The sequence below is a fragment of the Spea bombifrons genome, chromosome 3, assembly GCF_027358695.1.
Source record: "Spea bombifrons isolate aSpeBom1 chromosome 3, aSpeBom1.2.pri, whole genome shotgun sequence".
Lineage (NCBI taxonomy): Eukaryota > Metazoa > Chordata > Amphibia > Anura > Pelobatidae > Spea > Spea bombifrons.
This window is the reverse complement of record NC_071089.1, coordinates 62,794,201-62,808,075: the sequence shown is the minus strand read 5'-3', so window position 1 is coordinate 62,808,075 and position 13,875 is coordinate 62,794,201. Positions and strand designations below refer to the sequence as shown.

At 38.0% G+C, this 13,875-nt stretch overlaps 1 protein-coding gene across 1 annotated transcript in view; it reads right to left on the bottom strand.

Annotated features, from left to right (window-relative positions):
- Window positions 1-13,875, bottom strand: part of AK9 (adenylate kinase 9) — a 31,922-nt gene that overhangs the window by 14,905 nt on the left and 3,142 nt on the right. Inside the window, exons 6-24 of the mRNA XM_053459835.1 lie at window positions 13,507-13,671; window positions 11,873-11,995; window positions 11,154-11,228; window positions 9,856-9,957; window positions 8,811-8,950; window positions 8,497-8,677; window positions 7,875-8,019; window positions 7,402-7,491; window positions 6,976-7,035; window positions 6,407-6,543; window positions 5,708-5,864; window positions 4,853-4,967; window positions 4,398-4,495; window positions 4,010-4,117; window positions 3,306-3,512; window positions 2,224-2,360; window positions 1,437-1,649; window positions 578-841; window positions 288-406 (exon numbers count right to left, since the gene is read on the bottom strand). Of these exons, the coding sequence (XP_053315810.1) occupies window positions 288-406; window positions 578-841; window positions 1,437-1,649; window positions 2,224-2,360; window positions 3,306-3,512; window positions 4,010-4,117; window positions 4,398-4,495; window positions 4,853-4,967; window positions 5,708-5,864; window positions 6,407-6,543; window positions 6,976-7,035; window positions 7,402-7,491; window positions 7,875-8,019; window positions 8,497-8,677; window positions 8,811-8,950; window positions 9,856-9,957; window positions 11,154-11,228; window positions 11,873-11,995; window positions 13,507-13,671 (2,636 nt within the window). The remainder of the gene's footprint in view (window positions 1-287; window positions 407-577; window positions 842-1,436; window positions 1,650-2,223; window positions 2,361-3,305; window positions 3,513-4,009; window positions 4,118-4,397; window positions 4,496-4,852; window positions 4,968-5,707; window positions 5,865-6,406; window positions 6,544-6,975; window positions 7,036-7,401; window positions 7,492-7,874; window positions 8,020-8,496; window positions 8,678-8,810; window positions 8,951-9,855; window positions 9,958-11,153; window positions 11,229-11,872; window positions 11,996-13,506; window positions 13,672-13,875) is intronic.

The following is a 13,875-nucleotide window of genomic DNA, read 5'->3' as shown; positions in this document are numbered from 1 at the left end:
CTAACACATGCATAGAAGGAGAAAAAGGCCCCACAATCTTACATTCTGTTAAATCTATTTTATTTGGATCAAAACTAGGGATATATGTGAAAGGCTGAACTTGATTGACCTTTGTCTTTTTTAGTGTCAGTTTTACTGGCGATCTAATTATATGTAACAAACAAACAACAAACAAAAAACAAACAACAAAATTACATGAAAACTGCAATTTTAATGTGCATTTTGTAAAGCTGTGCGGAAGCAGAGGTGAGGTCATCAACAAACTTAAATTTTCATGTTGAATTTACCGAAAAGGCTCCTTTGTCCACCACTCTGACACCAATTGATCAAGCACTTCTGTTGGTAGAGGTTCTGAATCTACCAGATAAGATCTGATTGCTTCTTCCTCTTCTGTTAGAACCACCTCCTGCTTGTTGAAGAAAAAAGATAAACCATACATGATCTTTGGCAATTTACAAAAACATTTGGATAATGATGGTGTGGACAATGATGAAGATTTATACTGTAATTTGTACCGCTAGACTATCGTTGAAATTCACTACAATACACCAATCGATTAACCCTTTTTGCATTTTACCTCTGTGCTCACTTTTTCAGACTGCTTGTTGTCAACTGAAACATTTTCTGAACCCAGCAGGTCTTCTTCATCAACCGAGCTGTCTTCAGCAACCTCTTCTTCAAACTTTGGTCCAACCTTCTTCTCCAGTTTGGAGAGCATCATTTCTTGTAAGCGTTCTTGGAACTGGATATGGAAGATGCCCAGTTTGTTTGCCAACCATCTTGCACTGACAGATTTGCCAGAGCCGCTAGGTCCCAGTAAAAAGACTCTTAAAGGAGGAGCCTATTAAGAATAAGATGAGAAACGCTTTAGAGGAAAAAGGAATAACTTCTTCACACAAGAAGTCTGATTTATGCAGATATTTTTGGGGGGTTAATCTGCTTTGAATGCAGGATTGCAGCCAGAGAAGAATATTTTTGTTGTAATGTTTGATATTAAATACTGGTGATTTTACATATTTTATTATAAGGACACTCCCCTGCTGTTTCCCATATGCATTTGGCCCTTTCTCCATTCCCCCAGCTATATGCTGTGCGGAAGATGTGTTCGGCCAAACACATTTCCTGCCATGTGATATACTTAATACATGTAAGCATGAGCTTTGGACCCTCCTAAATTTCCTCCCTTCTTCCTTTATTAGGAACAAGGTACAAATTTGACATAAATCCAACCCAGAACATATTCTTTAATTTGAAATGGCCTGGAAAAACTTTCGTCGGAACACAAAAGACGCTCGAAAGATGAACTGTTGTGCTGGCATCATGCTGTTACGTTCTTGCGAAGCGAGGGAGCGAGCGTAAACAGGAGAATGGTTGTGTTGCAACTATGCTCTTACTCTCCACTGTCCTTAAAGCAGGGTATGCGTGTAAATTATTACCTGCAATGGTCCTTCGTGAACAATATAACTCTCTGGATTTTCCAAAAATTGTATCCGTGCTTCAGGACTTGAGCAGTAATATATTTTCTCTCTGTATATAGCAGCATTGTCTGCAATTCCCGGATGAAGCATCAGGTTTTCCTTGAGAGCCACTGGACAAAAGTGTTTTGAATCTCCATAATGTCTCTTGCTTTCACTAATAATCTCTTCATCCTAAAAAAAATATTGGAGATCAATTCTTATTAATCAGATGGAAAGTGCTTTATTATTTAAGAGTGAAAGATAAAAATATGGCAGTATATTATATACACAGAATATGCACTAAATGTAAATGTGTTTTTAGGAATGCCAGTATTACTATTAGGATACCTCTATGATCATGGTTAGGTTCAGCTTGTGTTGATGGGATGAATACAGTGATAAGCACTGATGTTATTATTCCAATACACAGCATTAACATCATGACCTATGGGCAGTGAACTAGTTCATTATATAAAATATTCTGTTACTATAAATATATATATATATACTTATATAGTAAGTAGCTGATAAATTAACAAAATATTTGACTAATAATGGTCATCTCAGAGAGGTATGGCTGAAGTTGCAGAGGCTGAATGCCTTCTTGCTTGTAGCCTCTGTAGCAGACACAATTGCTATACATCTAGTTTCTTTTGGCTTCTATGGATAACTGATTTAAAAAAAAAAAACTAATCTTGTGTATGTTTCTTGTGCGTGAATGTTTTTTTTAAATAGTTGTAATCTGTTGTCCTGTTTTCATCCTTACCTGTTCTTCTTCTTCTTCTTCTTCTTTTCCCTCTTCTTCACCCTCTTGCTCTTCAGCCTCTAGCTCAAGCTGCAAATCTTCTGCTTCGTCATCTATGTCCGCTGAGGTCATCGCATAGCCGTGATACTGAAAGGGTTCTAAAGTAAGCAAATTTAGTTTATACCTGCTTTAAATTTTCTAAGGATGTCTCATACCTTGTATCCCCCAAAGGTTCAAATATATTTAGTAAACTTTCAGATTTAGATATGCAATATAGATATGCAGATTGTAATATAGCTGTATGAAAAAATTAAAACACGTTTAAAAAAAATACTGGTATCTTGATGAGTTGGTGTTTTTAATAAAGTTCTAGATAATAGAAGCCTATTGTCACTATCGTTAAAGTTAAATAAAGCTAACATAATGTAATCTGTACATGGGTATTCATGAAATTACTTCATGGTGCTAGTTTTCATTCATTATGTAGAATTAGTATGCCACTTTTGTGATGGGGCTTAGCCTTTCCCTCAGTACAGCAAGAGAATTCATTTTTACTCATAAAATAGAAAATGTGTGACTTTTAATTTACAAGAGGGATTTCGGTGAAGGGAACACTCCAGTAACCCAGAGAGCCCCCCAAACAAGAAATGCGTCCTTTCATATGCATTGTTCAAAAATAATAATAAGTGTACTTACTACACTCCGTAGTCCGATGATTCTCATCACTGATTGGCTGCTTGAAGCAGCCAGCAATGGCAGGAAAGTGCTCTCATTAAAATAAGCGGGAAAACTTTCCATGCATACGTACAGGAGTCTCAGCAGACCCCATACGCAGGGTTCACAGGGCCGGTGCTAACGCTGACTGGCAAAAAGTATAACAGTAACGTGCGTTTAGGACACATTAAAGTATATATGATGGGTGGAGTGTCCTTTAAGGCACACAAGGTTAAATAGTGTACATGAGTATAAACTTTGTGGTGAATTATCAAACCGTTATTACTGTAGTGTTGAGTAGCTACCTGTTTTGCCCCGTTCTAATACGATGGGTTTGACAGGCTTTCATAAGCATGAGACTTCGATGCTAAAATTGGACCAAAACTTACTCTCCATAGAACTGACCGCTTCTTGTAGAAGGGTTTCAGGGGATTTGCCAGCTATTTCCATGTACGTGAGATTCACTATGGATTTGTCAGCAAACACTGGCTCCAGCAAAAACCACTCTTCGTTAAATGTGGTAATGTGATGCTTTAGCGGTTCCATCTCTGGAACGTCTGGAAATCCCCCCTCTGGAACAGCAGGAATTGTGATTTCTGGAAATACTAATATCATAGAATTCTCTTTTAACAAGTTGATTTAATGCATGTATACAGTTGTTAATGTGTTGTAAAATAGTATTTGATGGCATATAAGAACCTTACCTTTCTGGCTGCTTTTTTTTCCTACTGTAAAGACTCATACCTTAATCTTTCCTGGGTTTTGTCTTAGAATCAAGATATTCAATATTTCTGCTCCAATGAAATAAACCTCCCTACTATACTTTGTTAAATCCCTTTATGTATTGGTGTGTCACTAGGCACACAAAGGCTGCAAATTACAAAGTCCCATTCTGTTTATCTTTAGATGTGTTTCACTTAACCTAACTTTTCATGATGGATTGGACCCAATAGTCTAAGTTAAATTAGACAAGACAAACTGTTCTTAATGCATCATCTCACCAGTATCTCAGTCATATCTAGATGATGTCACTGCCATATGCTAACTCTAACATCCTAAATTCTAACTTGTTATTTGTTGGGGGAGGGTGTACCTGGCTCTGGTTCTGGTTCAGAAATGCTAGTTTGACTAATTTCCTCTGAAGATGCAGGCTCTGGCAAAATGGCTTGCTCTGTGTCAGCTGGAAGTTGGACAGGATCTGCTGAATAAACAAAGAGTACATAAGCTACTCTAATTTCTGTAACTGTAAATACTGCCTCTCAAAATAAACAAGAGTGAGAGCAAGTATTGTTTTGATCTTGATTTACTATTATTATTTATTGTTTTATATAGAGCCATCATAGTCAGTAGTGCTGTACAATGGGTAGAGAGGACATTACAAGTAGTATATAACATAACAATTTGACTTACAGAAACGACAGGTGAGGAGACACATGACAGTTACCTTTTGGAACTTTTTACTAGGAAAATCCTGTACATACCTTCAGCATTCTGTTCTCTATCCTCTCCACTTTCCTCTGTTTCTAGCAGTTTTTGCTTCTCCTCCTGTTGCAATCTCAACATTTCTTGCTGTTCCTTTCTTAAAAAAACAAAAAACATAACCACTGAGTACCAAGAAAACAAAATGATAGTATTTGCCAGCAGGTTTATAGTCCAGCATAATAATTATTATTACTAATTATTTTGTTTACATTATTTGCTTTGGTGCCAAAGGTGAAGAAGATAATACACAAACTTTAAATGTATTGCAATGTTTCAGTCACTGCATATATGTAGCATGTTGTGGGTGTCTGTTGGCTCGTAGGGTATGATGCTTAACACTATATGTAACACACATAATTTGGTTAAACTACTAATAGGCATTCCCATAACATCCCAAGCATCTGCCACCTACTATCTTCAGCTCTACTGACTGGACCACGTATGTAACTCATACCTTGCCTCCTCTAACTCTTGTATCTTCCTAGCTCTTTCTTTCTGAAGTCTTTGTAAAATATTATTGTTTATTTCTTGTTCATTCATTTTGTACAGTCGGTTGAGTAAATAGTTTCCTGAAAGACAAGATGGGACAAAACAACATTATAGTTTCCTTAACTATTCCACACATATTAGTTTCACTAGAGTGCAGCGTTAACTTAGCTGTACAACCAAACAAGTACACAACTATACGATATACAGTACTAAAATGACAATGACAGGTTAAGAATATCACAGGTGATGAAGTATAGGCAGTTTATAAAGGTTGTAAGCTTCCGAATTCAACTCGATTCTCAGAAAGTTAAACACTGGCAAGTTTTGATGTCCACAACTCCAGAAGCCCTACTAGTTTGTAAACACATTCATTCTTTTTGGCTAACTTCCTTTGGACCTTTGCGGATCCTTGGTATTTTTAAGTTATGACATTAGATAATATCCCCTGAAAACAAAGTAGACAAAAGCGGTTGTTTTGTAGGGAATATGTATTTCATTTTTTTCCCATAAATGTTAAAACGATTTCCCTTGATCTTATGTGGATGAATTAATGAATTAATGTATGTAAATTACAATAATACCCCCCCCAATAAGTAATTTGCGTTTATGACAGCATTCAGTGTGTGCGTTGCTTAATCGTCTTTTACATGGGAGCAGCCATATTGGATATGGTTTTATAGTAGGCTTCTTATGTGGTTCATTATTACATCATCGACAATGTTTCTCTTCATAAAAATAAACATTTTAAACTTTTGAACTGTGTGAATACTGATATTTTATGTAACTTATGTTTCATTCCATCCATCAAATGTGTGCTCACCATTAGCTGCAGTGTCTCTTAAACAAATGACTGTGTCAGGAAGAAGCCCCTTTTCCTCCAAAGGTATCCAATAATTTGGTGAGTTGGGGAAATTTTCCAATACCCATCCTCCTACAGGTGGAGCACCAGGAAACCGATCATCGCTCTCTTCATTGAACTATAAGCAAATGCAAACATATTTACTAATCCATATGGTTTCTGCATCTGCAAAGGCATGGTCACAATTCAAGGTTCAAAATACAAAATACAAAGCTGGAATTGGTGCAACTCAGCAGCCTTTGTTCATGCAAAATTGTCAAAATGCAGTGGACTGTAATAGGCAAATCACTTTTTAGGACATTTAATAGTGCATCTGAGTTTATCAGTTTAAGGATAAATGGAACACCATACAACAAGCATCTGTGGAACAAATATCTCTAAGTAAACAAAAAATGATAATTGGGAACCAGCCATATTTAACGTTTTTACGCACGTTTGCTGTCCTTTTCTTAAGTCACATTATCTCTGTGACATTTCATTATAATATATATTTCAGTATAATAATGAGTCATTGATTTTATTAAGATACCTGGTTTTATGAATGTAAAGTTTACCAGATGCAACCACAAGGCAATATACAATGCATATATATATATATATAGATATATATATATATATATACATACATATATACGTATATACATATATATATATACATACCTCTTTTATAGCTTTTTCTAGTGCATTGACATAGACATCTGGAGTTAGTGTGATCGGTGTCTGGCTTGCCACTTTCACAGCTTCAGCAACCATTTCTTGAACCTCGGGATGGTCAGGGTTCACCTCTTCCATCAACTCTGAAAATTATTGGCATCAAATTATGTATGTTAACATATGTTCATAAAACTGATGGTTTACACAACTGTTAAACTGGTCCTGTCACTTGAACTATCAGAAAGAGGGACACGAGGATTACAGTTCCCAAGAGATGTTGCAGTGAATTAGACTTAAAGAGAGGAGGTTTTAGCAGAAAACTAAGAGTTTACAAGCGCTTCAACAGGGAATTTAAAACATTTTAAACATGTATGGAATTTCTGTATGGCTATCCTGAATCTAAAGATCAGACCAATGACTGATTAAGGTTTTGAGTGTTTAAGCCAGGAAAAATAGGCAGACTAGATGGGCCTAGATGGGTTCTAATCTATCATTAAATTCTGTGTAACAATGTCCTTTATAACTCAGAACTGTAAATAAATGTATTCACTTCAGAATATAGATTTGCAGTTTACCTGGTGGAGTTTCTTGTATTTCTTTCTGGGTGATCTCTGTTTCTAATGCATCTTCTTTTTCTATGTAACAAGATAATACTATTAGTCACACTGCTGACAAAAATATAATACAAATCAGTCATTTTAATTTTTTTCGGATATACAAAAGCACTGTGTAACTCATCTAAATGTCTGTATGATATAAATATCATGTAATATATGTTTTAGCAGGTCATTTGGAACCCTCATCAAATGATTATGGCAGATGTTCCAAACCCAGTCCTAAGGATCTGTTTTTAAAAAAAATCTCCTTATTGTAATAGAATGTGGTAATTCCAAAAGTCGGTTTAATAGTGTACCTTGAGGACTGGGTTTGGAACCCGCGGGTTATGGACCTTTACTACTCTGTTATTTAATAAATACATACAGCCTACAAAATCCCTATACCTGCAGAATGACTTGGTTCATCAGAAGCTTCTTCTTTGTCTTCTGTGTCTGGATTTGTGGAACTATCTTCTGCTGCTTCTTTCTCTGCCTCTACAATTTTGAGATTTTGAAATATGGTTATGCAACATTAAAAGAAACATACATATTTCTGCTCTCAGATCAGCAGCCAATATATTTCTGAAATAAAATCACAAAATAATTAAACTATAATCTTATGCAACATATTAAGGCCATTTTTCTTGGTGACTGGAAGTGTTTACTAAACAATTTTCAAGAGAAAAATAAAAAATTAAAGTAGCAAACTACTGTAAATCCGGGAACATATATCAATGTATGGGTTGACCCACTACTGTTTGTTTAAGGACACAATAAAAGAGGATTCTCATTTGTTTTTATCATCGCAAATTCTTAAACTTCTGATCTAGTTATTATTATAATAATCTAATGTAGTCAGAAAAGGAAAATATAAATACCTTGTGCTTTTAAAAGTATTTCTTGCTGCAACTTCAGTTGCACAGCTTGTATCGCTGTCTGAGTAGCTTCTTCTTGTGCTTTCTCAACAGCCCTTTGTTTCGCTTCTTCGGCATATGGGATAATTAGCTGGGACATATCAAACACCTAGAAAAAGACATCTTAGATGTTTAACAGTTCAAAAACCATTTGTAAACTGCCACTACTGACAAAGCAGTGATAGCTGTACCCATAAAATGCCGACCCACAAGGGCCCTGCTACTTTGAAGGATCCAAAGGATCTCTCTCATGCATTTTCCATATGACAAAATATCTGTTATGAGAAATATTACATAGATTTGGCCAGAATACTCAGTGTACATTACCAGTCCTTTCTATTACATTTACTGAATGGAAGGGCACAAAAATCCCTTCAAAGGAGCACAGAAACGATTGTATCATGTAAATGCTACATAAAGCCCTTGTTACAGTGGGAACTACATGTAAACAATGCAAACGCTTCAGGCAGTGGCCCTGAATCTTTAAATCAGAGCAGCCCAGGAAGCAATGGGTCCATTTATCGCAGTTCAAGCCCTAAAAAGCATCCATTGTATGTTTACTCATCATATTGAGTTTCACACCTACCTTTCCTACATATTGTTTGGCTATCAAATTGCAGACTGTTGTTTTTCCAGAAGATTTTGGTCCCACCACAGCGACCTTGCAGGGAGGTTGTGGCATTGGCGGAAGTAGGTACGGTCGGGGATTCTGTATGAACTTCATGAGCGCTTCTTCAGAAGACAGAAAGTACATTTTATCTAAAAAACTGATGGAGAAAAATTACAGTTACAAATAAGTAGCGAGTCATAAGTAAGTGCATTAGCTGTGTAAAGGTTTCAAATGGGGCATTGCTTTGAAACACAACACGATTTCTGTTCCATTGTCCAAGCAGGGTTTACCTGACAGAGAACTCTGCCAATCCTTTTTTGATATAGCCTTCCTTCAGAGCTACAGGACAACACTGACCCCATCTGCTTCTACGCCACCGATATCTTGGAGCAATCATATAGGAGGATGAAAGTGTACGGAAAAGTTCCTCCTGGCCATTAGAAAAGAATTTCCAGAATTAGGCATTCATAAAAACACATGTGAAATATAGTTACATATTGACTGAATGTGTATTATTATTATACAAGAACAGTATTACATTGTGTGCTGTACATATCTAGCACAAGCTGTTTGATATTTTATATTTATTTTATTATTTTAGATTTATAACAAGACTAATAGCGTACCAATTTGTCATGGAATTATATATCAGTATATAATAAATAGTATCTAATAAAGTAAGGGAATTTAAACAGGAATGGGATAAGCATAGAGCTATCCTGAATCTAAGACATGACCAAGGACTGATAAAGATCTGAGTCTTTACATCAGGAGAAAATGGCAGACTAGATGGGCCAAATGGTTCTTATCTGCTGTCAGATTCCATGTTTCTGTAGTATATTTACTTGCAACCTACCGTATTTCATTGTTCTGTTACCGCTCACTCAGTAACAGAACTTGTCTTTCTTATTTATAAGTTCAACACCTATTTACTATGTTTCCACCAAGGAGACATGACTATGATTAAGAAAATGAGGCATGTCAAAGCTTTCTATATATGTTTACTACTGATATATTCCACCGGAGTCATTAACTTATTACACCCTATAGAATGGCATTTATTAATAGTCAACATAAGTCTCTAATTAAAACTTTCTCTAAATTACACCCAAAGAATTAGGACAATTAAGCAAAGCAAGAGGACTTGCTCTCATGAATACTTCTTAAGGGTCTAATTCCACTATAAGGTATTATAGGACAACTCCTGTTTACAATGACCTGAAATGTTATTTTGAAAACATAAGTGGAAGATGTCTCATCTACGCAAATGTATTTCTTGGTATATTTGTCCAACGCTGTTTGTCCTCTACAAATACTTGTATGCATGTTACTCACACCATCCAATCCTTCAAATGTCTCTTCTTCCTCAGAATTCTGGAGTCTCATTACAACAGCGCCATGTCGGAGACCCAAATATTCAAGGCGAGATAATACAGACTGCAATTAAGGAAATTAAAAACTATTAAAAAAACCCAGAAGATATCATTGAATTGGACGGTTACACAGATAATAAGTAATCATTATAATCTCCGAATATAGGCCGCACTTTTTTGCGGCCTATATTCGGGGTCTAGCGCCCGACGCCCGGGACATGCAGTCCCGGGCGCAGGGCAGGCAGCGGGGTTAGGATACAGATCCCCCGCAGCGGTGCAGGGGACCTGTATCCTACTGTCTGATACGCTCAGACAGCCTCCCGTGCCAGCACTTCCCACGAGGGGGAGTACCGGCACGGGAGGTTGTCTAAGCGCATCGCACGGACGTTCACCAGCAGCGGCGATGCGCCGTTGTCGGTGAACGTGCGCACGATGCATTCTAACCCCCCCCGACTTACCAGGGCAGACTCCCGGGTGTCTTGCAGGGCCGGCGGAAGACATCTACGCAATACGCGTATACAACTTCCGGTGAGTGCCGGTACCGGGAGTTGTATACACGATGTGCATAGATGTCCCCCTCCGGCCCCGTAAGACACCCGGGAGTCTGCTCTGGTAAGTCGGGGGGGGGGGGAGGACAGAGTGGCAGCGTATCTCGAGGGGGGGAGGACAGAGTGGCAGCATATCTCGGGGAGGGGGGGAGGACAGAGTGGCAGCGCATCTCGGGGGGGAGAGGACAGAGTGGCAGGATGTTTTTTGGTGCTTTTTTAAAAGAAAAAACTTTTTCTTTAAAAAAGCACCAAACTTTTAGGGTGCGGCCTATATACGGGGGCGGCCTATATCCGAGCCAATACGGTATTAAATCCCAAGTTTTGAAAATATTTAGGTTTGTTCAAGGGATAGTTCAACAAATGCTGGATTGTTAGAGGTTGTTTGTCAGGAATGCTCAGTCGGTGCTTCTATATATATTGGAGACAAAGACATTTTGTCTGAATAAAAAGTGTTGGTTATAGGATTATAGATGGGGGATAGCAGTAATACGTTTGGTCAGATAATTTAATATCATACTACATGCACTAATGACTTCCACAAGCTTGTCATGGACGTTTTGTCAGATAATTTAATATCATACTACATGCACTAATGACCTCCACAAGCTTGTCATGGACGCTGCCTTTGTACTGATACTTTTGTACTTTTGTATCTTTAATCACAGAAAGGGGTGATCAGGGGTCTATCTTGTGACCAACAACATAAAGTTACCCCAAACAGTTCCTCTGGCTTCTTATTTCCATCCAGTTCTATGAGATATTGCGAGTCATGGTCTATTATGAGGTCCTGCAATGCAAAATAGAGTAAGTTATGAATTACAGATGAGCAGGTCAGGATAGAAACAGTTATGAAATATTACATGGTAGAGGGTTCATTTAAGACTTGTTGTGGCTGTACCTTAGAAGGCAAAGTGCTCTTAAAGATGACAAGTGTACCAGTGTTTTCAGTGAAGTCAAAATTACAGATTTACTTGAATAATGTCTTAAATAAATACATTTTGCCCCTCTAATAAACCCTTGGTGGTCAGATCTAGGACGTGGTACATTTTATTTAATTATTCTTTAATTAATAATTTGAGCAACAAAATCACTTCAATTACACAACTTGCTATTTGTCAGCCCCACTTGATAGTAGGGTGAGCCGTATATACTACATATTTGTTGAGTAGGTGCTATGTCATCAATAATGTAATATGACGTGGTTTTTCTTTCTTCCTGTGAGCTATACTGTCTTGTGAAAGAAATTATTTTCTACAAGCACCCCCTGTCTTTATCTATATGTTCTCCAGAGAGTGGCTCAACTGAGTTGTGTAACAAGCCAAATAAAAGACAGCTCAGCTTTAACATGCCAGTGTTGAATTATTATATTATAATTATATAATTATTATTATATACATAATGGAAAGATTAGTTACAAACAATATCCTTTACCTCCAGAGGACGTAACAGAGTGTCTTTGTACTGCATAATACGCTCATCCACATTTTCAGGAAAGTCTTCGGGCCTGTGCACAAGTCTTCTCAAAACATCTTCTAAAGACTGGTCATCTTCTTCCTTAAGACAAAGGAAACATATACATATTGCTGCTGACAGTCTTGTGATTTGGGGGTTTCAGTATTTTTCTGTTATTTTTCATCTTCATCTATTTTCAAGCACTGAATCCGTAAAAAAAATTAATTCATGTAAAATAAAATTAAAAAATGACATGCTTATTTATTTATTTATTAAGACCTGGTTTCTGTGACGGTAAATTAACTCTTAACTCCAATTGAAGCATCAGTTTCTTTATGTAGCTTTTTCTTATATCAATCTGACTGGTGATCAATACTAAAACATTCTGTCTGTAATTATGTGTACTTGCAATGTTTAGGTAGAATTAGTTAATGGGAAGAATCATGCAAATCTTGGGACAGGAAAGTTGAGATGGCCACACCATGTATTGCTTGCTTAGGTCTACGATGCCAGGTCTGGTGGAGGAAGCGCCTGTACCACATTACCAGGGGCAGATTACCCTATTGGGTGATTGAGCTCCAAGGTGTGCTGTTGCTAAGTGGGCCACATAGGTTGATCAGAGATCTCCCTTGTAACCATTTACACTACATTGGTCTGCATTTTGCTTGCAGCGTACCTAGTCTTTTTTCCCCTCCATAGTGCATCTTTGGGAGTATCATATGACAGTACCCCACACTGAGGGTGCACAGCACGAGGAAGAGATGATCCTGCTCAAGGTAGGTCTTGTGCTGGATCAGGTCTAGGGCAGTGGTTCTCAACTTCATGTCTTCAGTGGGTCGCGGAGGGTCAGGGCCAGTCCGGAGGCATACTGGGTAAATTTCACTTTCCTGGTGCTGCCTTACACATTCTAACGGCAAGGTGCGTGCAGCAGGCTGTCAGGACCGCGGCTGCAACAATCAGGGCCATCAGGCAGCGTCCAGTCCGGCATGTACTTTAGCATTACTCCCCGACCGCAAAGCAAGTTGCTTGATTGGTTTGCGGTCACTGTCTGCTCCTCGTGGGAGCTGAATAAAGTTTTTATCTAATTGCTCCTCCCCTCTTCCTGCTGCAGCCCACGGGCAGCCTTTCCACTCCCTCATCTTTTCTGAGGTTATTTTTGGGTCACAACTTAATGACCAAAGACAAATGTGGGTCCTGAGGATACACGGGTTGAGAACCACTGGTCTAAGGCATCTCGCCACATAAGTAGAAACACAGACCATGGTATACACCCAAGGTGAGCTTCTAATATATGATTTACCCTGTAAACACCACTATATAGGAGTTATAAAATGTAGGATATGGTGAAAGCTAGAGATCCTACTAAAAGTTTATTTCGTATTTACACAATTAACCTTTAATGACCCAGTTTAGCGACACTAAACATGAAGTTCAACATTTTAGCTCCCTGACATCACTATGCAATATAAAGATACAACTCTAACATATACTTGGTGGAGAACAAGCTGGTCCGGAATAATGCATACTTATGCCTCAATTTTTCAAGTGATGTAGCATAGAGACCATTTACGAAACCATAGTACCTAATCTATAAGCATCTGAAATGATGTTACCTCTTCTTCAGGCTGTTCTTCTTCACCCTCTTCCTCTTCTCCCTCTTGGGATTCCTTTACTCTATCCCTTAGGGCAGGATCCCATTGTTCCCGCTGGTAAACAGAGCCAGTGACCGGGTCTTGTTTCCGGCCAGAGAGTCTCTTACTCAGATCCTTGTCTGGGCACTGTTATAAGGCAATACGACACGTTATTAAACATAAGGATGTACCCTACAGCAGAGCTATTTCTTTTTTCCAAAATCAGAAATGCAAGAAAAGCAAGGACCGTGACCAGTGTACTGGATATCCAGTACTTTTGGTTACATGACCAGAGACTTAACTCAAGTTGAGTAGTAAGATGGAAGTAATTAGGACTGCAGTTGAACTGGA